At 42.2% G+C, this 27421-nt stretch overlaps 2 protein-coding genes across 8 annotated transcripts; both read right to left on the bottom strand.

Annotated features, from left to right (window-relative positions):
- Positions 1 to 415: 415 nt before the first annotated feature.
- LOC109886125 (TOG array regulator of axonemal microtubules protein 1-like) lies at positions 416 to 11684 on the bottom strand. Of its 5 annotated transcripts, XM_020477872.2 has the most exons (11): positions 11608 to 11684; positions 9266 to 9845; positions 6873 to 7000; positions 6144 to 6688; positions 5452 to 5696; positions 4983 to 5106; positions 4690 to 4795; positions 4303 to 4538; positions 3211 to 3369; positions 2058 to 2189; positions 1046 to 1724 (listed from the first exon to the last, which is right to left on the bottom strand). In XM_020477872.2, the coding sequence occupies exons 5-11, from the start codon at positions 5663 to 5665 to the stop codon at positions 1715 to 1717; spliced, it is 981 nt and encodes a 326-aa protein (XP_020333461.2). In that variant the 5' UTR covers positions 5666 to 5696; positions 6144 to 6688; positions 6873 to 7000; positions 9266 to 9845; positions 11608 to 11684; the 3' UTR covers positions 1046 to 1714. The 5 variants fall into 5 exon arrangements, with proteins under 5 accessions (XP_031655262.1, XP_020333461.2, XP_020333456.2 ...); XM_031799402.1 differs by lacking the exons at positions 1046 to 1724; positions 6873 to 7000 and adding an exon at positions 416 to 466; XM_020477867.2 differs by lacking the exon at positions 6873 to 7000.
- A 3927-nt stretch (positions 11685 to 15611) lies between these two features.
- LOC116355468 (uncharacterized) lies at positions 15612 to 22990 on the bottom strand. 3 transcript variants are annotated; one of them, XM_031799403.1, is made up of 3 exons: positions 22366 to 22990; positions 22159 to 22237; positions 15612 to 15852 (listed from the first exon to the last, which is right to left on the bottom strand). In XM_031799403.1, exons 1-3 carry the CDS (start codon positions 22945 to 22947, stop codon positions 15848 to 15850), a joined length of 666 nt encoding a protein of 221 aa, XP_031655263.1. In that variant the 5' UTR covers positions 22948 to 22990; the 3' UTR covers positions 15612 to 15847. The 3 variants fall into 3 exon arrangements, 2 of the variants coding, with proteins under 2 accessions (XP_031655263.1, XP_031655264.1); XM_031799404.1 differs by lacking the exons at positions 22159 to 22237; positions 22366 to 22990 and adding exons at positions 17134 to 17266; positions 17432 to 17471; XR_004204470.1 differs by lacking the exons at positions 15612 to 15852; positions 22366 to 22990 and adding an exon at positions 20762 to 20801 and having other exon boundaries at positions 22159 to 22349.
- Between the last annotated feature and the right edge of the window lie 4431 nt (positions 22991 to 27421).

Here is a 27421-nt window from a genome sequence, read left to right as displayed (position 1 = left end):
CAGGTGTTGAAGCACGGTGGCTAGGAAAAACTCCCTAGAAAGTCCAGAACCTTGGAAGAAACCTAGAGAGGAACCAGGCTATGAGCGGTGGCCAGTCCTCTTCTGGCTGTGCCGGGTGGAAATTATATTAGGACATGGCCAAGATGTTCAAATGTTCATAGATGACCAGCAGGGTCAAATAATAATAATCACAGTGGTTGTCGAGGGTGCAACAGGTCAGCACCTCAGGAGTAAATGTCAATTGGCTTTTCATAGCCGATCATTGAGTATCTCTACCGCTCCTGCTGTCTCGAGAGAGTTGAAAACAGCAGGTCTGGGACAGGGCGCACGTCCAGTGAACAGGTCAGGGTTCCATAGCCACAGGGAGAACAGTTGAAACTGGAGCAGCAGCACAGCCAGGTGGACTGGGGACAGCAAGGAGTCATCAGGCCAGGTAGTCCTGAGGCATGGTCCTAGGGCTCAGGTCCTCCGAGAGAAAGAAAGAAAGAATGAGAGAAAGAGAGAATTAGAGAGAGCATACTTAAATTCACACAGGACACCGGAAAAGACAGGAGAAATACTTCCAATATAACAGACTAAACCTAGCCCCCCGAAACATAAACTACTGCAGCATAAATACTGGAGGCTGAGTCAGTAGAGGTCGGGAGACACTGTGGCCCCATCCAACGATACCCCAGGACAGGGCCATACAGGCAGGATATAACCCTACCCACTTTGCCAAAGGACAGCCCCCACACCACTAGAGGGATATCTTCAACCACCAACTTACCATCCTGAGACAAGGCCGAGTATAGCCCACAAAGAACTCCGCCACGGCACAACCCAAAGGGGGGGGGGGCGCCAACTCAGACAGGAAGATCACGTCGGTGACTCAACCCACTCAAGTGACGCACCCCTCCTAGGGATGGCATGGAAGAGCACCAGTAAGCAAATTGATATAAAACAACCCCACAACATTTTTTTAAATGCTCACGTATTTCCACAAAATGAGCACAAATGTATATAAAACATGGCTACAAATAATGAAACGAGCTCACGAAATGTAAAACGTCCACGTACTGTAATATACATCCACAATTTTTTTAGTTTTGGATGTTATGATGATATTCCCTGGAGGTCGGGGCCCACAGGGCAGGTGCCCTGCGTGCCCTTTCGGTAATCTGGCCCTGATCATCAAGTTAAACCACAGGTATTGTTGTTACACATCCTCACACTGTCTTGGAGGATAAAACTGAGACTGTAGCCAGCTTCCATTTTACCTAATTTTATTGTCCAAAGAATGTTCTCATAGTCCAGAAGTATTGGATGAAAATCCACAATGTTGGTGCCATACAGGAGCACTGACCAATCTGCCTCCAAAAGAGGACTGCTGGTTTTGAGGATGGTGTGGAGGTCAGTGGTTGATGATCTGAGCACCCCCTGAGATGGTGAGTATGGTTTCAGTAGACCACTATTGAGCTGGTAGATCAGATAGGAGCTTCGAGGAAAGGTAATTTAGTGCTTTGAATGTGGTTCATATGGCCTTATAGTGGATTCAGGACTTGGACAAGGAGTCAATGCAGTTTAAAGATACATTTACATGGGGGTTGGATGATAGTGTCAAATTTCTTAGAATTAACTAAAATATTGGAGTTTGGGGGCTGGAGGGGATAATAGTCAAGTTGGGAAATGTGCAAATATTTACATACAAATTTATAGTCAAGTTGGGGATGATTCAGATATTCCTGTTGAAAAAGAGAAAAGACAGAAAGATATAATCTTACAGTATATTAAATTCATCCCATTGGGCCAAAACTGGTTGAATAAACTTTGTTTCCACCTCATTTCAACAACAAAAAAATCTCTGTGATGACGGTGAATCACCGAAGAAAACACAATTGGATTTTTTTTCACACACCTTTTAACCAACATTTTTGGTTGATTTCACATTTTGGTTGAGTTCCCAAATTTAAATCAAAACTAGACATTGAACTGATGTCTGTGCCCAGTGGGATTGGATTTCTGTAATCATATCAGCTCATTGTCACACTTCTTCTAATCATCCAGAGAGAATGTACCTTTCTTTGAGGTTAACCTTTGAGATGACCTCCCTCAAGGATTCTCGCTCTTTCCTCGGAGCGAATTTGTCCCACATTTTAGCAAAGTCGCCATTGGTGGCCACGTTTCTCAAGATATTGCGACCATGATGCCTGTGGACAAAAGATATGAATATCATCTTAAACGTGCAACATATCAAATCATTTCTGCTGTCTGTGATTAAAAACAGTACTCAATTGATGGCAACCTGAGAAAAAAAATGACATACATTAGGTAGAATTTGCAAGAGGGTCGTTTGAGTAATGCACCGCATTACCTGATCTACAAATCATCTCAACAATATAACTGGGTATTAACCGTTCGTTATTATGAAAATCTAAGCGAATCTGCACAGCACTTGGCTCAGACCGACCATTGTGATCAAGTAGGGTTGTCTTCATTAGGCACCAAACAGAAGGAAGGAAACTGAACTGGACTCATTTACATTTGTAATTTTTACCCCAATTTCGTGGTATTCAATTGATAGTTACAATCTTTTCCCATCGCTGCAACTCCCGTAAAGACTCTGGAGAGGCGAAGGTCGAGAGCCGTGCGTCCTCCGAAACACAACCCAGCCAAGCCGCACTGCTTCTTGACACAATGGCCGCTTAACCTGGAAGCACCAATGTGTCGGAGGAAATACCATACACCTGCCGACCGTGTCCGTGCATTGCACCCCGCCCACCACAGGAGGTCACTAGTTGGCGATGGGAGAAGAACATCCCTCCCAGCCAAACATCCTGGCTAAGCTTTGGCTTTTTAACTTTCAAACCCACATGGGTGCCTGGACTTGGATTGTCCTATGCCACGTAGCACTTACTTGTGTTTATAATTTTTCCTTTTTGTTTTCAATTACTATTCCCCTCCAAGAGAACCTGTGGTTGTTTTGGAATACCTAAAATCCGCAATTCAATCCATGACATCCTTTAGCATAGATGCTGTAGACAGACGACAATGTGGCTTTTAAAGGCAGTTTCAATTTGTATTCGTGGAAAACACTGCAGATGTTGACTCTAGACTAAATTACCTTTAAAAGCTGCATTGTCAGCAATCTAGTGCCATAGCGAGCCATGGTTGAATCCCGGCCTTAACTGTTATGTTGAAGCAAGCTACTTTACAGGAGGAACTTCCCACCTGACTTCCTGTGAAGGGTCCACAGCCAGTTTACTGACGGCAATCAAGAAACGGTCAGTGAGGTCTTTCTTCCCCGACAGGAGACGAGCCGTCCCCATGACCTCAGCCAGTCTCTCCAGGTGTTGAGCAGTGCAGCTCCTCACCGCAGCGTTACGGTGGCTGAGGAAGGAAAAACAGAGCACATCAGTTATATGTCATAGAGATACATGAGTTAGGAGATGAATGATAATGGATTGTATTGATGAAGTCTCATCGATGGATCAAAATGTTGAGTAAGGCTTTATATTAAGGTCCCTTAATATACCATTTATAAACTGTTTGTAAAGAGTTTACTTACCATTTATGAATCATTATTCCTACATTTGTAAATGTCAATAAGAAATCTATAAATAGTTATTTACACATTTATAAACGCTATTTTAAATGATTTGTTCATGTTTTATCAGATATTTTAAAAAGTGTTTGATCATAGTATGTTCACAATTTGTAAATGATTAATAATGTACTACTAATGTACTATAAACCAGTTATAAAGGAGTTATTGTCAAGGCATTTGTTAATGGTTGATTAATGGTTTGACTCACCTTAATATACATATTTATAAATGTATTTATAAATGTCATGAATGGTGTATTTATTAATGAGTGCATTTATGAATGTGAGTACATGCACTTACTAATACCTCAGTTCCTCACTAATAGCCACGAATCTAAAGTGTTCACTATATATACACTTTATACATTTTTACAAATGACTTGTGACTCCCCGCTAGCACACATCAGTAGACAGTACCTCTCCACCAAGGGCTAAAAATAATCTAAATAACGCAATGGTAAAATAAGAAGTACACAACACAAGGAAGTATAAGACATAACAAAAAAATGTGATTCCATTCAAATGTGACATCTAGCGTTGGGGTGAGTTGCTGCCGGAAGTGTTGTGGAATAACCTAGCATGCTGATGAAAAAGGCAGTTAATTAAAAACTAGCAGTATTTCAATCTTCTCAATTTTGAGGCTTGGATAATGGGATAATTTGTGGAAGTCCGGATCTACCCCTTAGTGAGTGTTAATTGACCCCTCTCCCTCTTTACCTCAGCCCACCGACCAGCAGGGCATTCATGACACGGGTAGGGGTGCAGCTCTGCACCATGTGACCCAAGGCAAAGTTGGCGCCCTGCCGGATGAAGGCGTTGGCCTCGCTGGCTTTGTGCAGCAGCACGTGTGCCGTCCCCTCCACCTCACTGTCCATGGCCCTCTGGAGGTGGACGTACATGTCACCCAGTGTGGCCATGGCAGCACAGGACACTGCAGAGCGCAGGTTCTTCACCTAAATCATAATAACATGCACAGGACCAGCTATTAATGTTGAGCTGTACAACCCACGAATATCAGAAACATCACACAATAATTTGACTTGTTCTCCAAATGTAGCAGATTTGTGCAGATGAATGAATAGGGCAGTGAATGAATACAGCTACCTCATTTATAATGGCAAGGCAGATATCAAGGAGTTTAGGCATCAGTATGTCCATGTGGTTCTGAGCCATCACACGGAGAGTGGTCAAGCCCTCGATCTTCTTCTCCCTGCAATTCAGTGAAAGAAACGTAAGCATTTTACACAACTTTTTCCAAACATGTTCATCAATTAGGACTCTGGTCTCTTAAATTCAGAAGTTTCTAGGCTCTGTAGCTCAAATCTACATTTCCAAGGACACTACACTGTGCTTCCTTTAGCCTAGCTCCATTGGTCTCGTCTACAGTGAATGCTCACCAGTCATCAGAGGCAGAGTGGAGCAGCTTGAAGGTCTTAGTCAGGGCCTGCTCTGGGTTGGACAGGGGCTGCAATCTGGCCTGGTTCTTAATTTGACCCTTTGGCTCACTGGCTGCCATCTTGTCTATGGGTTGACAGCAGACATCTATCTCTCTATGAACTGTATGTATTTATTTTTGTATTTACTAATTTCCATATCTGTTTGTAGCTTTTAACACTAGTTCATTATGATATCATTTTAAATTTAGCACACATATTTTTGGTGCTCTCCCTGCTCAGAAGCAGGGACCAATTAGCATTGAGTAAAGGTTATCTCACTGTGAAACAGGCAAAGCAAGTGTGGAAAAATGTCTTATCCCTGGGCTAAAGCCATTTGTGTCCCTTCCCTTCCTACTGTCTTTCTATCACTCTACCTAGCTTCATCTCCCTGTCTAATTTACATTAGTGTGAGTACATGAGAGGGACTGACCTGAGCCGGTGGCAGCCTTTGGCAGGCTAAGGAACCTTATAGGCCGAGGCTGTTTGCTCCTGGGCTTGGTAGGAGGGGGAGCAGGCCTGGGTGGGCTGTCACGCAACTTGACCGGGGTCCCAACATCCAAGTAGTCACGGAGCTCCGCAGGGGTGTTCATATCCACTGAGCTCAGGCTTCCCAGAGAGCTGGTGGCTATTTCCCCCATGGACATGTCCGAGCCCAAACTTCACCTCATGTACCACCTTTGGTGTAGACCAGAAAACAATGCTCCCATCATAGAAATACATATAGAACTAGTATATACATAAACTAATACACAGAGAGATCCTGTATTCTAGGATCTATTCTATCATGCTGTCAAAAAGAGAGTATCCTTTCTAACCTGTACGCCCGTACACTGACTCGGTACCGATACCCCCTGTATTTAGCCTCATTATTGTTATGTCATTGTGTTACTTTAATTATTATTTTTTACTTTGGTTAATTTGGTAAATATTTTCTTAACTCTTCTTCAACTGCACTGTACCACTGCATGGTAAAGTCTACACTTGTTGTGTTCGGCAAGTGACAGATAAAGTTTGATTTGATTTTAAGACATTGAACCACTATCTGTTTTGGCAATTTATCAGTCCAAGTATAATTCTGAACTGCAAATGTTCACATTTCAATAAATTCGAAGTCCATCCTACCTTCCAGGCCTCCTCCTTCAGGTGAGGCTCGATGTCCCTCACCTCCTCCATCAGGTCAATGGGTCCGTTGTTGTCAGTACAGCCCTGGTCCGACTGGACTTTCAGGGCTTTGACTCCCCGCCTGCCCTTCTTCTTCTTGCCCCTCTTGGAGGGAGCTCCAGTGGGAGGGACGGGAACAGGCCACACGCTACTGCTGCTGAATGACTTACTTACCTGGATGGACTCCAGAGAGTGAGATCCAGGTCGAACTTGGGCTCCTTCCACCCCCACCACGTTCTTCAGTGGGGCCAGAGCTGTGTGTTCAAACCTTCGTGGCAAAGGCCTCTGTGGAGCTTTCGGCCGCGGAATGCACTGAATAGAGGGGACGAAGTGGTGGTGCTGCCAACCCCGATGAGAGCAGTCCGGACATAATTCTCATGGATAGCACTTATCTTTCTTTGCTTTGCTTCCATGGCCTCTCTTTCAGCTCTCTGCATCTGCAGAAGTCTGGCATCACTGATGAAGCCACGATGGCCCTCTGGGATTGGGTAGCTCTCCTGATAGCCCTGGATCACAATGGTACAGTATGAAATGTATAGCAGAAGTGAAGTAGGCAAAATAGTTTCTACAGTGTCATAAAAAACTTTTAAGCTAAAGATTTTATGGATGTAGGCCTACTGTATGTCTATGAAACCACAAAATAAACACTGATATTTTTTTTTAAACGTTTGAAAAACTGATGAGCCTTACAAAACTTGAAAACTTGTCCTGGTCATCCTGTTGGTTTAAAGCCATGTTTTGCTTCCTCAGGTTTTCGATGACGCTCTTCATCTGTGAGTTCTCCTTCTGGAGTTTGTCAAACTCACTTGATTTTCTCCCTCGATAAGCCATTGATGATAAATATTAACACTCTTAAAATAAGAACTTAACCTATCTCTGTGAGAGATCTATCATGAAATGAGTGGAAATGAAATTTTGCTTGTCAGATGGAACCATCAATGATATCATGGCAAGGCTTCCGTTACATTGTGATGTCATAATGGGGTCTGTTGACAGTGCTGAGCACATCAGCACATGGTGAACATTCATGAAAGCTTTTTGATTCCCATATAAAATCATGAATGTGGTGAATTTGTAAATATATATATATATATAAACTCAGCAAAAAAATAAACGTTCCTTTTTTATGACCCTGTCTTTCAAAGATAATTAGTAAAAATCCAAGTAACTTCACAGATCTTCATTGTAAAGGGTTTAAACACTGTTTCCCATGTTTCCCACGCACAATCCCTACATCAGTGCTCAGACTTTCCACAATAGACTGAGAGAGGCTGAACTGAGGGCTTGTAGGCCTGTTGTAAGGCAGATCCTCATTAGACATCACCGGCAACAGCATCGCTTACGGGCACAAACCCACCGTCGCTGGACCAGACAGGACTGCCAAAAAGTGCTCTTCACTGACGAGTCACGGTCTTGTCTCACCTATCGTTGAAGGAATGAGCGTTACACCGAGGCCTGTACTCTGGAGATCGATTTGGAGGTGGAGGGTCCTTCATGGTCTGACGCAGTGTGTCACAGCATCATCGGACTAAGCTTGTTGTCATTGCAGGCAGTCTCAACGCTGTGTATTACAGGGAAGACATCCTCCTCCCTCATGTGGTACACTTCCTGCAGGCTCATCCTGACATGACCCTCCAGCATGACAATGCCACCAGCCATACTGCTCGTTCTGTGCATGATTTCCTGCAAGACAGGAATATCAGTGTTCTGCCATGGTCAGCGAAGAGCCCGGATCTCAATCCCATTGAGGACATCTGGGACCTGTTGGATCGGAGAGTGAGAGCTAGGGCCATTCCCCCCAGAAATGTCTGGGTACTTGCAGGTGCCTTGGTGAAAGAGTGGGGTAATATCACACAGCAAGAACTGGCAAATCTGGTGCAGTCCATGAAGAGGAGATGCACTGCAGTACTTAATGCAGTTGGTGGCCAAACCAAATACTGACTGTTACTTTTTTTTTGACCATTGATTTTGATTATTCCATTTCTGTTAGTCAAATTTCTGTGGAACTGGTTCAGTTTATGTCTCAGTTGTTGAATCTTGTTATGTTCATACAAATATTTACACATGTTAGGTTTGCTGAAAATAAACGCAGTTGACAATGAGAGGACATTTATTTTTTTGCTGAGTTTATATATATATCAAGTTTTGAGGGAGCGGGCAATTTGCCATGCGGCTGCTGGAGTGTCTACCGAAGCTGTTGCCAGAGAATAGAATGTTAATTTCTCTACCATAAACCGCTTCCAACGTTGTTTTAGAGAATTTGGCAGTACGTCCAATAAGCCTCACAACCGCAGACCACGTGTAACCACGCCAGCCCAGGACCTCCACATCCAGTTTCTTCACCAGCGGGATCATCTGACACCAGCCACCCAAGACAGCTGATGATACTGTGGATTTGCACAACTGAAGAATTTCTGCACAAACTGTCAGAAACCATCTCAGGGAAGCTCATCTGCAAACTTGCCGTCCTCACCATGGTCTTGACCTGACTGCAGTTTGGCGTCGTAACGATGGCCACTGGCACACTGGAGAAGTTTGCTCTTCACGGATGAATCCCGGTTTCAACTGTACTGACAGCGACCGGTTTGGTGATGTCATCGCTGTAAACAGCGAGTACCCCATGGAGGCGGTGGGGTTATGGTATGGGCAGGCATAAGCTACAGACAACAAACACAATTGCATTTAATCTCTGGCAATTTGAATGCACAGAGATACCGTGATGAGACCCTGAGGCCCATTGTTGTGCCATTCATCCACCACCATCACCTCATGTTTCAGCATGATCATGCACGGCCCCATGTCATCGGATCTGTACACAATTCCTGGAATCTGAAAATGTCCCAGTTCTTCCATGGCCTGCATACTAACCAAACATGTTACCCATTGAGCATGTTAGGGATGCTCTGGATTGACAATGCAGTACATAACATGTATGGCTCCAAAACATAATCAAGCAGCTGACCAATTACGCAAGACTTTAGTTCTAAGTTAACTGAGATTAATCAACAACTGGATACATTTCTTTATTTCTAAAGTGAAACTGTCTACAAGTATAAGTTTAACCAGTATTTCAGTTGTTTTACCGTCCCATGAAGAAGTGTGGCAGGCCTGTGAGGAAGGATCCTACAGCCATGAGGAAACAGCCCATAGCAATGAACCTGGGCCGGTGCAGCTTCGCCCCAAAATGGCTGACCACAGCCAGGAACAGCAGGTCACCTGCAAGAAACCACAACACTGCAGTAGTCAGGAATAGCAAATTATAAACACTGTTATTTTTTCTACTAAAAATGGCATATCAGTTTGGATACTAGACTACAACAACATAGCATCAAATACAACAATGTTAGGGGTTTGACAGTAGAGTCATGGACAAACGCCAGTCAATCAATTAATAGGAACAACTATAAAACTGGACAGTATTGAGAGCAGACTCTGATTGAACCACAAAAAAAATGGATCACACTGTAGTCTGTATCTGGTTTTTACTACATGAATTCTCAAGCAACTCAATGTTATTGTTGAAACCCATCTCAAAGCTGCCGTCTATGAGTCCGATGAGAGAGCTGGACAGGTCAAAGTGTCTCTCTGAGTGATGGCATCCTTCATGTAGGTCCCTGACAGAGCTTTGGTGAAGGAGGCGAACTACAGGGCCACGACGAACTGCTGACAAACACAAGAGAGAGAACATTAGTGTGTGTTTGTCCGTGTGTATGTGCATGCGTGGATGCGTGTGCAGACAGAGTACATGTGTAGCTGAGGTGGCCTGCAATAGTAAAAAGAACGGACACAAGTTTAAGTCTGCAAAGTTCTGCCGCTTTCTTTATTTTGAAGAATTTTTTTTTTCTCTTGTTCAATTGTCTATTTTCTTGTTAGTACTTTGAAAATATTCACATCAAACAAGTGCACACTTTAAATTACACAACATAAATGCACTTTACCTAAAGCAGAATTCAAAAATGTTCCACAAATAACCCTGTCTTAGTGTACGGTTTCACGTGAAAACCACAATGTATTTCACATTCATACAATAGAAACACCTATATATGAAACCATAAATAACTGAATGTTTCTCTATATACCTCTACCTCTATAGAAAAGTGACAACAATACATTCAGCTTTAAGATGGTGGCACCTCCAGAAAATCGTCTCTCTCTCACTGTATGCACTAAAAGTCCACCAGACTGAGCGTGCTCGGCCACTTTACCAGCTAGTGAGCACAATTTTACACAAAACAACCAATAACATGTAAAAACCAACTCTGAAATCCCTAACAAATGGATTCTTGATAAAAAATCTCCTAGACAAAATCCAGTACAAGTCAGCTACTCAGTAAACATAGTCTTTGTGACTCGTAAATGTTTTTGTTTTTTTACCTCAGCTAGCATCAAGCTAACATACACTTTCACTCCATGTAAGAGGTTAAAACGTCTTAAAGCTCGGGACTTTTTTTTCAACATTTTGTTAAAAATCGCGCAAAATTTAAACGTCCTGCTACTCATGCCAGGAATATAGTACATGCATATGATTAGTATGTGTGGATAGAAAACACTCTGAAGTTTATATAACTAGTTAAATCATGTCTGTCACTATAACAGAGCGTGAGGAGCAAGCAAAAGCCCAAGGAAAACTGTTCACAAAAAAAAAGAAGGATATCCTTCCGCCAGTTGCCTGTATTGTCAATGGCAAGGGAAAATAGATAGCGAGGTTACAATGCCTACAGCTTCCACCTGATGTCGCCAGTACTGTCATTTGCTTTGAAGTTAATCCTTGGTCAGATGAGAAATAGGCACTTCCTGTCATCAAGTACACATCTTGAACTTTTGAGAGAGAGAAAACGGAGCTTCATTTCAAGAACTGCTGCTATTGAATACAGATCGCCCTGTGATCAATTTGATCGATTATTAACGTGTACTAATACCTAAAGTTGGCTTACAAAAGTAGTTTGAAGTGTTTTGTCAAAGTTTATCAGCAACTTTTTTAATTTAAAAAAATGACGTAGCGTTTTGTAAAGCTGCTTTTTCCCGGATCAGACTCATAAATGGACATTTTGGGTATACATGGACGGATTTAATAAAAAAAAGACCCAATTGTGATGTTTATGGGACATATAGGAGTGCCAACAAAGAAGCTCGTCAAAGGTAATGAATGTTTTATATTTTATTCCTGCGTTTTGTGTAGTGCCGGCTAGGCTAATTCCTTTGTAGGCTATGTGAGATGCAGACGTCTCTAACCCTTTTTTTACCTCAGCTAGCATCAAGCTAACATATACTCTCACTCAATGTAAATCACCTTCTTCTCTCACTCAGTTCGACACAAAGCCAAAACAAAACCTTTCCTAACATGATAATATATGGACAAAGTTGTTAAATAGCATGTTATTACATATTGTGTATATATTTGAACGTTTGAAGTGCTGTTACATACCTGTAATAGTAAAAGAACTGACACAGTTTACCTCTGTAAAGTTCTGGTCCTTATTCTGCAGAATGGTGAGCGATTGGCCAGAACTTAATGTTTATCCTGCTACAACAGTGCAACAGCGCCATCTATTGGCCTGATGGACTGCTAACGCTAAAGTATGTAGAAAATACCATTTAGATTCATTAAGACAAATACAGAAACAATTAGGGGGGATAAATAATAAATGGGTGTCTGTTTTTAGTGACTTTGTTTTCAACCCATTACACATGCACAATCATACATGTGCATTTAAAGCATTATTAAGATCCTTGAGTGTGGAACTGCAGGGTGTTTACGTAAAAAACACGGGAAGTGTACCAAAAACATGTTTTAATGTTATCTTATGTGAAGATAATGTGATAACATGTAAAGCAACAGGTGATTACATTAAACTACACATGTGAAAATGTGATCACGTTGTGTTCCAAAATGTAATTTGTGCTCACATAAAATGTAAGTTGAAATCATGTGGTTTTTCTGTAAGGGCAGGAATATAAGATGCATTTTGATGTTATGTTTGATGTTACATGATCTTGAAAATGCAATGTTCTTTGAGGTTCTTCCATGTTCCTTTCCATGTATTTTCCATTTTACTTTCCCTCAGTCCTTTTCACTTTCCTTGTCAAAACAAGCTCTGTCCCCGTCAAGACTTATTCAGCTTCTGATGGATTTTAAACCATTCAACAAATAGATTTATAATGAAGAGTAGACCCAACTAAACACCCTGGATTCTTTACACACACATTGAAAGGCAAAAATCTCGAATTTGGACTCATCAGACCAAAGGACAGATTTCCACCAGTCTAAGGTCCATTGCTCGTGTTTCTTGGCCCAAACAAGTCTTCTTATTTTTGGTGTCCGTCCTTTAGTAGTGGTTTCAATGGAGCAATTCGACCATGAAAGTCTGATTCACGCAGTCTCCTCTGAACAGTGCATGTTGAGATGTGTGTGTTTCTTGAACTCTGTGAAGAATTTATTTGGGCTCCAATCTGAGGTGCAGTTCACTCTACTGAACTTATCCTCTGCAGAATGTAATGTAAACATTCTATTTTGCGCCAAACATCCCTACAACTCAATTCTAAGTGCAGCATATTGGAGGACTCCAGCCATTGATCATTCGCGACTTTAAGTCATTCCTGTTATCTCTAGAGCATCTCGTATATCTATAGCGATGCATTTCTTCCCCATCTTACCATGGATAGGGTTTGGTGCATTCCTGAGTTCACTTATGGTCCCACAAAGGTAATCTTAGGAGAAATTAATTTTAGCATACCGTAAATGCCTGTGCATAACAAAGCATCATTATTTTCATTATCTTCAAAGGATTTCTGTAGAAGCAGCCTTTATTTTCAGACTCTGCAGGCCTGCTGGGAGGAAACATAATACAATAAACAGGTAAGATTTATCCCACAAAAACATAAACAACAGAAAAAGAGTTGTATTTCAAGACAGTTTAGAGAAGGTGGTCATAAGAGTTCTTAATATCACTTGCAAATTGTGAGGCATGAGCAGTTGTGAAATGTTGCGAGAGGCCCTTCTGAAAGCACATGATATGGTATTTCGTGGCACGGTCTCACACCTTACCTCATCTTGCAGAAGAAGCTCATGGTCCACTATCTGCTGCTCCAGAGTCAAGGCCAGGTCCCTCCCCATGTCACCACGGAGCACATGAGCAACTGGCTGGTGTCTCAGGGCAAAAAATCCCTTAGGGAGAGGTGAGTACCACGTCAGCACTCACCTTCACTGCCATTCCCTGCAACCAGCAGCACTACAGGAGGTGTGGGTAAAATAAACAACAGAAAAATCAGAAGCCAGGAAAGTTGAATTGCTCTGTGTTTTATTTGAAGGGTGTGGGAAGGAAACCCTGGAGGAGGGAAACGACCTCGCTCGGCTGGTAAGAGAATGAGAGTTAGAGACAAACTACAAGTTAGTGAGCTCTTTACTAGCCTTTCAACAACGAGTTAGCACAGCAGAATAGATCTGTTGTGAAATTACACTAATGGGACTTCCTGTTTCATACTGCAGGCCTGGGAAGTAAACACTTGCCTAAAAATGATGAACATAGAGCACGAGGCTTTCTGCAAGCTCCGCCGCTCCATGCACCCCACCTCGCCAGCTGACATGTGAGTTCCATGTACTGCCCTGCATATGACTTGATCCATTTATCTACACATCTGGAACTACGCAGAAACAGACAAAGACTGTGTTCTAAGTGAGTACATTGCACATCGTTTACCTTTGTTTTCTCCTTATTGTTGATTTCAGCGATCCGAAGGTCCACAGCATCGTGGAGAAAGCTGTGAGAAGCATTCTGGGCGAGCAGTCCAATGAGCCCCGTAGCAACCTGCTCAGCCCATCTCAGGTAGTGGTGGAGGTGGTGCCCAGGCTCCTCCTGGCCCTGTGGCTTCAGCCAGAGGAAGGCCATTCAGAGCACCCAATCCTAATAAGCGGGATGGCCGTGGGCATGGTGGCGGCCGTAGTGGAGAAGCTCTCCTGCATGTTAAAGGACCCTTCCCCTCACATCCCTTTCTCCCGGGCTGCTGCTTTTGACTCTGTGCGGTCGATCCTCGGGAGAATCAGTCAGTCCTTCTCCACCGATGACCTGCAGAGCCCTTTTTATATGAGCTCTGTTTGTGGCTGACGAGGTGCAGGGTTTTCGAGGGCTGTGGATGAAAAGAAGGTCACAAAAAACCACTAACACAGAGGCAGATCCGGCTTCTTCCCACCTGAATGTGGTTGACATCACCCCTAATACAGAGGCAGAGCCCATCTCTTCCCTCTTGGAGGTTGTGGACGTCACACCTGAAGAAAGGACTCTCACGATGGCCGTCTCCGCCACTCTGCCAGCTGACATCCAAGCAGGTGAGTAACACTTAGAGAGCACTCTGACAGGTGCGGTTTGTCATGACATCTTAGCAGAACCTTTCAACTGGCCAGTGTTAAGAAGCTACGGTTTGCATTAGTTTACATTCTGATCCTCTTTTTTCCCTTTCCAGAGGATGTTGCTGTGGTCATCCCGGATGTCACCCCACACGTCACCAAGGATGTGACACTGGATGTTCCATGCAGAGCTAGGAAAGGGGCAGTCCGCCGATTATTTTGCAGGCTTTGGAGGGCAGTGTGCTGCTGCGCCTGCCACAAGGAAGAGGAGGAACAATATTAATTTTTCATCACACCTGCAGAAAAGGGATTGAACCATAGAGCATTAAATTATTCACATTATAATTGAACTCAATTCTGCTTTTCTTCTGTTTACTACTTAATTTCTTAACTTTTCTATAAACTTTCACTTTGCAAGTGTGGATTAGGTTGTGTAAATAAGTGGGACACATCCCAATGTTGATGCTTTGAATAATTTACTTTGTACATTTAAAAAAAACATGTCTTATTTGACAACAAAAATGGAGGGCGCTCAACCAACGTTGAGTTGAGGTGCAACCAAATATTTGAATCATCATAGAAAAGGAAAAAGCCCAACTCTTGCTCACTATAAAAAATGCATTGTTTTATTCAAGCAAGGTTAAAAGATTAACGTTTCGGCCTATTCTTTGACGATATGCAAGTTCTATTTGCCCAGTAAAAGGGTGACCCAGACTCACCCTGGTTCTTGAGGGTGGAAAACAGTGAAAAATTATCATTAAGTAAATGGGACTTCTCAATTATTGAATACAAATCTTGACTTGAGGATTAGAGCAGGCAGGCTGACTTGCTAGGCCTGAAAGCCCTCTGCCTCTACCTCTGTGTGGTTCATCTCAACTAAGAGCTTGTGTGGGTTGTCTTTCTCTGTGGGTGTGAATCACTATGACCTCTCCCTCTGCCTGCCATTTGGCTGATCAGAAGCCATCTGCTCTTTCTTGCTCACATGAACAGGAGGAATGGCCTCTGGGGTAACCTCCTCCATCTATCTAATGCCTCTTCCACCTCCACTTTCTGGCTGTGTTTGATTGAGGTCACTCGTTCTTTCTCACTGGGTATTGGATAGTTCCTCCTCCTCTATGTCTTTGTGAGGGTGGAGGGAGTTATCCTGTTCCGGCGCCCTCTAAGGGTGTGCATCATAAACTCTTTCGGTGTGTTGAAGGGTTCAGTGGTTTTGGAGGGAGTCTGAAGTTCGATCTCTAGCGATAAGTGTAGGGGCTGTCCCGTGGTGGTGTCCCCCTCCCTCCAAAGGAGGAGCAACTGAGACATGTGATGAGGCCAAGGAAGATCACTCTGCAAGGACGGGATAGGACACATCACAACACTGCAGCTCATTCATATTCAAACACACCTCAGAGTACGGACACAAACATGGACGCCCCCCCTCCCCCCACACACACACACAATGAACTTACCTGTACATATCAGAATCATACATTCTACCCCCACAAGTATTGATCCCCAACCTCAAACATGTTGAGTCAATTCCAGATGCTGGAATGCAGGTGCAGTAGGGCCAAGTATGTAATGATGTGATACCCGTGTACCCCATATCTGACCAGGTGAATCCAAATTAACGCTATAATCCCTTATGGATGTCACTAGTTAAATCCACTTAAATTAGTATAGATAAAGAGGAGGAGACAGGTTAAAAAAATATTGTAAGGCTTGAGACAATTGAGACATGGATTGTGTATGTGTGCCATTCAGAGGGTGAATGGGCTAGACCAAATTTTTAAGTCCCTTTGAACAGAGTATGGTAGAATTTTGTGTCAAGAACTGCCATGCTGTTGGGTTTTTCACACTCAACACTTTTCCCTGTGTATCAACAATGGTCCACCACCAAGGGGGGGGAAACTCAATAGGAAGGTGTTCTTAATGTGTTGTTCACTCAGTGTAGATCAATCCCTAGCATATACTTTCATTTGTATGTGTACTGATACTGTAAATACACAAATTATATTAATGTTATCTACAATATATTATAATACCGTAAGCCTCCCTGCTGCAGGGGCATTTCCTCCTACAATTTTGAGCTGATTTTCTTCACTTTAGCAATATTTTGTATCTTTGTTCATTTTCACATTTATTGTGTTTGGAATGGCACTGTTACTACAGGAGATGATGCTATCATAAAGTATTTGATGTAAGTATGTAGGATAATTACCCATAATGCTCACTGACAGAATTTCCTAGTTCTGACTTGAAGGGCCTTCTATGATGTAGGGCAGGTCAGTAACCAAATGATTTTACTGTGCCCAGTCGCACACAGACTTTTATGGTCACACAAGTTGCCACCGGTGGATTCAAGATGAGTAGCCTAACAATTATTTACATGGCCCCAGGTACATTTGCAACCAAATTATTTTTCTGTGAGAAATCAATAATAGTTAAACACATAGGATAACAGTCAGCAATTGACAGTGAGCAATGAGCAAGATAAGCATAGACGGGAAGTTGACAATAGCTTATTATTAGTGTAAATTAATCAGATCCAAGTCATCATTATTATAATCACCATCTCAACCACCTCAATCATTATCACCATACCATCATAGACTTATTCTTCTGTACCTGAGACTCATCTGACACTACCTTAGACATGGCAGTCTGCAACTCAATACACTGCCCCTGCATGGTGTTCAGCGTCCCCTGCATGTGGTTAATCGAATGCTTAACATCGTTCAGCAGGATCTGAATCTCAAGCCTGCAAGAAATCAGGTGGTTCAACACACTGAGATGGGAAGAGGCTTCAGACCATGCCCATTGGACCATCTTTAGGATTCTTTCTCACTTAACACCAATCTAATTAGGAATGTAACTTTGTGCAGAAGATGTTACTATAGTGTTATTTAGAAGGAAAAAAGTGTACTTTGTCAGGCGCCAAAAGGATGACGGCATGTCTTCCTGCTCCAGTGAGCTCTGCTGGCAGGTCTTGCTCACTGTTGGAGGAACAGGAGCCAAATTAGAGGAAAAATATCTATGGTTGTTCAGCAATGAAACGTTCATGACATAATGGGGATTGTCCTTCCCTGTGAAAAGAATAACAGCTGGGGTTTACTTTCTCACTATTAGATAATGTAATACAATCTTTAAACCCATCAGAAGTGTAGTGCTTACCTCCATGAAAACATTGGTCCATGTTATTTAGGCTATAGCTTGACGCATATCCTTACCTTGGACAAGCGTATCCAAAAGGCCTGTCCAGTCGTGCGTGAAGATACCTTTAGGCAGATGAAAGTGCGGTACGGGTTGAGACACGCTCCGTAATGTGAATCTGTAACACTGATATAAAAGCACGTTTTCATTTATAATTTACACTGTAGAATGACCTGCAAGCCAATCAGAATCTAGTTTTAAACAACACTGTGGGTTCCATGGAACGTCACAAACATATTAGGCCACTTGCGTCACAGATTACAGTCACTGAACATGGGTTTAATAGCTATAATGGCTATATGTACAGTATATGCACATCGTATTGAATTGAGATTACATTTACTGCACCACTGTAATTATGTAGCCTAATCCTATGGGGATCATATGTGAAATGTCAGAATCATGGCACATGAAAACATAATGAAATTGACTGCAGATTATAAAATTCACTGTGACACAATATCCATGTAATTCCAATTAAATTACGTTGAACCAACGTGGAATTTGAATTGATGTATGTGCCCAGTGGGAAGTGATCAATTCGAAAAGATTGAATACATACAGTATTACAAAGAAAGAGATACAAAAATTGCTTAGAAAAGCTTGAAAAAGTCTAATTTCCCCGGGCCACTCAAAAGTCAAATGTATGTACGCATTACAGTACATCGCTTTGGATGAAAGCGTCTGCTTTCAAATCCCTGACTCTCACACATATTTACAATCTCGCAATGTTTATTTCTGGGAGCAACTTCCAAAGAAGCTGAGAAGTGAACCATCAATGAGCCAGCTACAGGACAACATCGTCCGCATCCTCACGGCTAAAATCAAAGAGAGTACAGATAACATCATGAATTTGGTGTAAAACAACACGGTCAGTATCGTTAACCTGAAGAAATCGATTGATTTCAGTGCTGAGGAAGTAAAAACTCTGAAGCAGCAGAACGCAACATTGAACATTCAGGTTGAAAAGCAGGAGAAGAAACTCACTGAAATGGAGTCAAAAGGTAAACGAGAATGACCGGTATAGTCGGAGATGGAATCTTCGAATTTATGGAATAGCAGAAAAATCGGACGAGAACATCAAAGCAAGACATTTGCAGGGCAATAGGAGGAGTGAAATGTTGTTGCAGGTTCTCTGGATGTAGTGCACCGCCTGGGTAGGCTGAGAGATGGGGAAAACAACCAGCCACCTCGACCAGTGATCATGAGATTCATCTCCAGGACAGTGAGGGACATGACATGGAAAAGTGCAAAGAAAAATTACTATTTTAAGAAGAACAACCTGAGGTTCAAGGAGGATCTGACAGCATTTGACAAAGAAGCTCAGAATCATCTGTGGCTGGATTTATCAAGTGAGTTGTGCAGGACTGAGTTTTATTTGCATCTGATAAAACTTTATATTTCTTGAGGAAAGAGCATTTTTTGCGTGAGCCAAACTTTTTGTTATATATTTATTTATTTTATGGCAGGGAAATTCGCACTGACACTTAATGTTAGCTTGATGGCTATTACTTTTTACCAATTTATGGTACAATGTTATTTGCAATTGTATAAATATATATATATATAGAATTTAGTTCACCCACTTGCGTGGTGCAAAGGACTGTTTTTATTTGCAACTAGTAAGAACTTTTCTTTTTGTGAGACCCTGATTCATGTGAACGTATACAAGTTTAATATTCTTCATCTAGTCACTGTGATAGTAAATGTCCATTTCTGTTTTTCTATTAATGACAGGCGAATCGTAATATTTTTATGAGACAGGAATGAGGTTTCTAAAGCAGTTTCCTGTATTGAAGACTTTTCCTTAGTTTCGGGTTTGAAAATGAATATCAGTAAGTCAGTCTTATTTCCATTCAAGGATTGTGTTTTACAGGAAGTATTTGGTATCCCAATTAAAGATAAGGTTACTTATATTGAAATTGTTATATGCAAGGATGAAAAACAAAGGACTGAATTGAACTTTAACTAATTGAACCTCGGGTTGATGAGAGATATTTCGTTATACGGTCGAGTATTATTATCCAAAGCTGAAGGGTTATCCAGATTGGTTTATGTCTCGTTGTCACTTGACTTACCCCCTAAAATTGTAAAGGACTTAGATAAGATTATTTATAGTTTTATTTGATGTGATATCCACAAAAATGATGTGGATATATTGAAGCAACATCTCAAGACATCAGTCAGGAAGTTAAGGCTTGGTCGCAAGTGGGTATTCCAAATGGACAATAACCCCAAGTATACTTCCAAAGTTGTGGCAAAAATGACTTAAGGACAACAAAGTCAAGGTATTGGAGTGGCCATCACAAAGCCCTGATCTCAATCCTATAGAAAATGTGTGGGCAGAACTGAAAAAGCGTGTGCGAGCAAGGAGGCCTACAAACCTGACTCAGTTACACCAGCTCTGTCAGGAGGAATGGGCCAAAATTCAGTAAACTTATTGTGGGAAGCTTGTGGAAGACCAACCGAAACGTTTGACCCAAGTTAAACAATTTAAAGGCAATGCTACCAAATACTAATTGAGTGTATGTAAACTTCTGACCCACTGGGAACGTGATGAAAGAAATAAAAGCTGAAATAAATAATTATCTCTAGTATTATTCTGACATTTCACATTCTTAAAATAAAGTGATGATTCTAACTGACCTAAGACAGGGATTTTTTACTAGGATTAAATATCAGGAATTGTGAAAAACTGAGTTTAAATGTATTTGGCTAAGGTGTATGTAAACATCAGACTTTAACTGTACCTAGAAGTGCACACTATTCTTATTATTTTTTAATGTATGTATATAGTCAACTATAGTCAACTATACAACTTCCACTACTACTACACTTTATATCATCCAATAATACATAATGAAAAACACTCAACATGAAGAATTAATGCAATTATGTTAATTTCAAATATTTATTTTGAAATATAGATTAGGTGCTCTTCTTTTTATAGCAGGAAGTAAACGGACTGGACAAGGCTTTGCCTATAGCTGAAAACATCCTGGAAATGAGCGAACGCTTCCTTGGTTTCTTCTTGGTGGAGCACACACTCTCTGTTCGGCAGGATTGTTGATCATTGACAATTGCTGGGGGAAAAAATGTAAACATTTTCTTTAACTGACCCTAGTTAGTGTGAAGAATTAGTATTGCATTATTATTATTTAAATTGTAATATTCTACATAATTTACAAATGTCGGGCGGCAGGTAGCCTAGCAGTCTCAATCCGCCTATTTAACGCAGAAGTGTTACATAGGCCCCCCCAGGGCTTAGACTGTTTAGTGCCAAAAAGAAGGGGATAAAAACATGCAAAAAATATATATACATATAAATAAATATATATTTCGTCAACTTTCTTATATCTCTCAGATTTAGGACAGACAATTCAGTTCCATGTAGTGAATCTGTTATTCAATGCGTTTGTATGGGCAAATAGCAGTAAGGCCGATACACACCCCTCGGCCCAGACAGGGCGTAGACTCTTGTGGGTTAAAAAGCATGATCATTACAAAGGTGCAACTCGTGCTGGAGGCAATAAAAGGCCACACTAAAATGTGCAGTTTTGTCACACCACACAACGCCACAGATGTCTCAGAGACAGAGACTGAGAAAAATAGGAGCAAGGAAAAACGCTGGTTGACTTGTTTTGAGGGAGCGTGCAATTGGCATGCTGACTGTAGGAATGTCCACCAGAGCTATGGCCAGAGAATTGGATGTTTATTTCTTTACCATAAGCCACCTTCAATGTCGTTTTAGAGAATTTGGCAGTATGTCCAACAGGCCTCACAACCACAGACCACGTATATGGCGTCGTGTTGGCTGTAGGGTTATGGTGTGGGCAGGCATAATCTACGGACAACGAATACAATTGCATTTTATCAATGGCAATTTGAATGCACAGAGATACCGTCACGAGATCCTTAGGCCCATTGTCGTGCCATTCATCCGCCGCCATCACCTCATGTTTCAGCATGGTAATGCATGGCCCCATGTCGAAAGGCCTGCATACTCACCAGACATGTCACCCATTTAGCATGTTTGTGATGCTCTGGATTGACGTGTACAACAGCGTGTTCCAGTTCCCACCAATATTCAACAACTTCGCACAGCTATTGAAGAGGAGTGGGACAACATTCCATAGGCCACAATCAACAGCCTGATCAACTCTATGCGAAGGAGAAGTGTCACGCTGCATGAGGAAAATGGTGGTCACACCAGATACTGACTGGTTTTCGGATCCACGCCCCTACCTTTTTTTAAGGTATCTGTGACGAACAGATGCATATCTGTATTCCCAGTCATGTGAAATCCATAGATAAGGGCCTAATGAACGTATTTCAATTGACTGATTTCCATATATGAACTGTAACTCAATAAAATCTTTGAAATTGTTGCATGTTGCGTTTATATTTTTGTTCAATACACATTTGAGTGTATTGACTTACCTGTTTCACTGACGGCAGGGGTCTGGTTCTGGGAAGGTGTTGGAGTGCAGTGGTTCTTCTTGTTGACCTTCTTTGTACACTGGGTAACAAACAGTCATTTATACAGTAGGAGAAATTGCACACAAAGGGTATCAGTGTTTACCATCATACTGTACGTATAATGAATAAAAATAATCTTAAAAATGTGTATTTTGATGACATATGTACCTTTGGGTTGAGTCCACAGAGAGCGCTGAATCTTCCTCTCTTCTTTTCCTTTCTACAAGTTGTTGGAATCCCAGAATTACCTACCTCGTCACTGCCAAGTACATTGTGTGATGACAACTGTGTCATGGAGGGAGGTGAAGAGCTAGCCTCATTGCATTTAGCTAGTAGTTTCCTAGTTAATGATTTGACCAGGGCATCGTCAAATGCATAATCCGTTGACTTCATTGCAACCTGGAGCATCTTCTCTGACCCAAATTCTTGAAGAAGCCCCTTGTAGACAGCCTTGAAAATCTTTTTGATTTTCAGATTCTGGGGGTAGGCTTGAGTTGGTTCAAAGCCTGAGGTGCCACAGAACTCCGACAGAATCCTCTTTGTGAGAACTCTTGATGTTTCACCAATGTCAGAGGATTCCAGTAATGTGAAAGGGGTGATCATTGACAGCAATCTAACAATCAGTAAAAGTACCAAAGAGGTGTCGTCATTGCTAGTGGAGTCAAATGATGCATGTGTATCAGAGTCCATGGCTGATGGAGTTGATGGATGCACAGAGACACTAGACATCTCCAGATCTTTGTTGTCCATCTTGGATTCCACCTCTCCTAAAACTTGAATATCCACAGTTCCACCGTTGTGTGTGCTGCTGCGACAGAGAGGGTCCAGGCAATGATTTGGAACTAGACTGACGACTAGTGGTCATGAGAGCCGGTCTGTCAGAGTCAAGTGTTCCAGCATCAGTTGGGGACAACCCATTGATTATGTTAATCAACTCTAATAATTCTTCTGATGAATTGGAGGCCACAGAACAGGTATCCATGACCTGATCGACCATTATATTGGTGAAAAGGCTCTTTGTGTCAAAGTAAACCTGTGAGGAACTACGGAGATGGCAGAAGAGCTCGGCATAAGCCAACTTGTTTCCTGCAGAGAATCATCAGAGATGATAGTTTGGCAGAATTCGGATCCTTGTGATGGTGGAGGAAGCCAGAAGACAATCTGCTGTAGCAGACGTTTTATTGACTCCGTAGGAAAGGAGTATACAAGGTCAGATGGAAACTCCCTGGATTCTTCAGAAGAATTCAATCCTGTCTTCAGCTTCAAAAGAATAGAGTCAGACATGCTCTTGCCAGCTGGCACAAAATGAGCCTGGGGGGTATTGTGACTTTTTATGAGCTCATAAACTTTGTCAGTGAGCTCATGTGAGAAGTTCTGAAGACCGTCCCTGGGGCTGAGTCTCGCAAGTCTTCTTGTAAAAGAAGTGACATCATCTGCAGTGGCTATGTGTTCCGTATCTTCTCTTGGAATGACCTCCATAACAGTGTCAACTATGGCAGAGATGGTTTGCCTTGTGTAATTTGTTGACCCTTGTGAATGAGTTGAGGAGTCACTCATATCAATGACCGAACTCCTAATGATTGGACAATAGATTTCAACAGGCCACTCATTGGGGACTGGAGTGCCTGGAAGAGAATTTGTAAAATCACTCTGGGACCCTCTGGTCATGGCACAGGTGATGGACAGGGAGGACTTTGAGGAGGATGGCCGGTGTATCTCGTGTCCATCAGTTCTCACCATGTCAACATCCTCCAACATGGAGCCCACGATGGAACGAGTCAAGAGGCCTTTCTCTGAGGTGCACATCCTCTCTGACATAGACACTCTCCTCTGGATTGTCATCAGAGTCTGACTAATTAAGGCTTTAGAATAATTTACCATGCTGGTCTGGCTGCCTTCATGTTCACTGTAAGTCATTTGTGTAGAAGTAGCTGTTCTGCATATGGATTCGGCATGTTTGGGGGTCTCAACCACATTGTCTAGGAGGACCGGTTGTTGCTGGGCAAAAAAATCCTTGACCTTGATGAACACATTGTTGAACAGGTTTACAGTGCCTGGCCAAATGATCTTTCCTTTCACATTGGCCCCGTTCTGAACACTGACAGGAAGGGTTGAAGCTGACAGGGATCTCTCTAACTGGCCAGACACTGAAGCATCAGACATTTTAGTGATCTGGGTGAAGCTATTAAGGTCTTTAGTGATGCTTATGACGATGTTGGATGCTGCAGAATTGGTGTGCAGAGAAGAGGTGAACAAAGGTGGAGTTCCACTCTTCTGAAGGATTTTGACATCTCTATCATCACCATCGTTACTGGACTCTGCACAAATGTCTGCACTTCTACCATCAAGGCTGGTATTTACAATGCCAATTAACCCTGATTGAAGGATCCCACCAGCCATATGTGAGGCTTTCGTTTGAAACTCATCAGTACATAGTTTGTCAAAGGCTGTGGATTTAAGACTTCTAGAGGATGCCTCCTACTCATCATTGTTGATCTCACCATGCAAATTGTCCTGTGTATTGACAGCATAGTCATCAACAGATAAATATGATTTGGAGGCGGCAAGGACGTCAATCTGAGAAACAACGGCATCCAAAAGCTTGGACAGGTCTTCTGTATCTCCTTTTAGGCTAGAGAGGCATTCCTCCATGGATTCCGCAGAGTGATACACAGTGAGGATCTGACTAATGACCTCCTTGGTACAGGTTTGAAGGTCCGCTTGGATTTCAAGAGAATCCCTATTACAAGTCACCTGAGAATCTAAACTTTCACTAGGAGCCTGTTTGAGAGTCTCATCATGTATTGGTGTAACACCATCGATGACCTTTACAGAGTCTTGGCAGGGAGTGAGAAAACGCCTCAGCATTTCTCGAAATCTATGATATATAAGATAAGATATATATATACGAGCAGCATGAAGGGTGCTCACTTTTGAAATTCTGAAATGTTCAGAGTGATGTGCCTGCATGGACTGAACAATAGTCTCCACATCTGTTACAAAAGTGTCCAGCAATTTAGATGCTTCAGAGTCTCCCAGTAAGCTGTTTGTAAAGGGGTTGACAGATCTCAGAGCTTCGCTCACTGCCTTTCTAGCCTTTGTCTGGAAAGACACACTGGAGAGTTTCTTCATATTTATAACTGGAAGACTCAGGGTAGATTTACTGTTGGTGGTGCTGTCCTGCAGACCAAGTGGAAAAGTGAAATGGGAGAGACATTGTTCACTGTCTAACAACTCAGATGGTGAGGGGGAACACGAACTGGTGAAATCATTCAAGTCAGACATGATGCCATCCACAAATAGAATGGCCTCCAGAGACTCTTCAGAATCACACTCTCCAACAGAAGATGAGAACTTCTCCATCACCTCAGTCTTATACAAGACTAGAACCTGGCTGGCAATCGCTTTTGTGGTATCAAGGAGGACTTGGTCTTGCAAATACTTTTTGAGAGCCAAGAGAGGTTTTGGGGTCTCACTTTGTCCTTTTTGTTCATTCATAGATAAGGGGGTTATTAAAAGTGGTTTACAAGAAATGGAGTCCGATGTGTCAGCCTCACCATTACTGGAATGACCGATGTCTAGGCACAAAGTTGGAACCATTGTGAAATAATATTTTGTGCTCTCCACAAATGTACTTGCGAGATACCCTTTTTCTGGACAGGTAAGAATCCTCTTCAGCGTATTTTTCATGTCGTAGTAACAGCCAACAGTGTAAGACCAGATCTTACTCTGATGGTTTTCAAGAAGGATCTGCTCACTCTGTGCAGGAGAGCAGGATGCCCTGATAGACTGGGTAAGATTGTCCATGTCTGAAACAAAGGTACTTACCAACTCAGAGGCCTCAGGGTCAATCATAAGGTCTCTGATCTCACCTATCCGAGGAGTTGGACTAGATGATATAGTGCCAGAACAACATGATGTACAACACCTGAATCTTTTAACAATCTCCCGGATCGATTCAGTGGCCTTGGTCTGAAACTCCTCAGTGAGTAGTCTATCCATACTTTGTGTTGACAGACGAAGACTAGATTTGGCACCTTTGATATTGAGGTTGCTCTCTCCTTGTTTTAGCATCTCCTCAGGACTTTTACAAGCTTCAAGCATCTTCATATGGTCAGCAACAACACAAAGCAGTTCCCTCTTGTCGGGGTCATTTTCTTCCTTATTGCTGAAGTTCAAAACAGTGCCACTGAGGGCTGTCATGACCTGTCCTGTTAAATGTGTCATATCCACCGCAACACCATCCTCTCTGAGAACAACAATCTGCTCAACACTCTTCCCATTAATATACATCTGAAGTATGTTGGAAACGCCAGACACCATCTCCTCAACAACCTTGGTTCTGGAAACACCACCACTGGCAAAAATAACAGGGGACATTCGGCCAGAGATGGGAGTTTGGATGGCCACGGAGATTATGGAATTGACCTTCTTTGACACTTCTCCAACAATAACCCGGGATAGACTTTGAGTGTCTACCTGGTCCTCTCTTTGGATACAGAGGACATTGTTCAGCGACTCTTTGAAGGAATCCTGAACACCAGTGAGGAGACTGTCCTCAGTAATCCCAAAAAAGTCCCTGAGTGGCTCAGATGATATAGACTCACCATCTCCCTGAGTATTTGGCAACACTGTCTGAGACCTTTGAGAATACAAAGCAAACAATACAGCATTCCATATTCAATAGTAGACACGGTAGTGACATTAATACATCATTCAGTAATCAGTTAAACTGGTCATTAAGAGTAAACTGTTATACAGATAACAAAACATATTTTCACAAAATGGGTTATGAATAGTTAGGTGAAACCAGTTTCTTTAGGAATGACTGAACATACCCATTACGAGAGGAGCTTGATTTGCACCTTGAGGATTTGCTGCTGCCTCTCTTGCGAACCTTCAGGTTTGTGCTAGAGGATCTCTCTGATTCTGTCAGAGACTTGCTGGATACTGGAGACACATGGCTGTATATCCGTACAAAATGGAAAATTGCAGGGATGATGACCTCCAGGATGGCCTCAGATACAAACCGCACAATCTCCAGGCACATCTCTGCAAGCAATGCCCTCATCACCTGTAGGACCGAAAACAGTGTAGGTAGATTACTCATAGCCGGGCTCTGAAACCAAGCTCCTCGAAGAGATACCAACAATCTCACATATGTTCATGAGAATCATGAAAGTGGCATACATTGGAAAGCATGAAAAGCAGTAGGCTACTAAAA

This window comes from Oncorhynchus kisutch, linkage group LG20 (assembly GCF_002021735.2).
Source record: "Oncorhynchus kisutch isolate 150728-3 linkage group LG20, Okis_V2, whole genome shotgun sequence".
Classification (NCBI taxonomy): Eukaryota; Metazoa; Chordata; class Actinopteri; order Salmoniformes; family Salmonidae; genus Oncorhynchus; species Oncorhynchus kisutch.
Note: the sequence above shows the minus strand (reverse complement) of the source record. Positions and strands in the feature narration are given on the sequence as shown.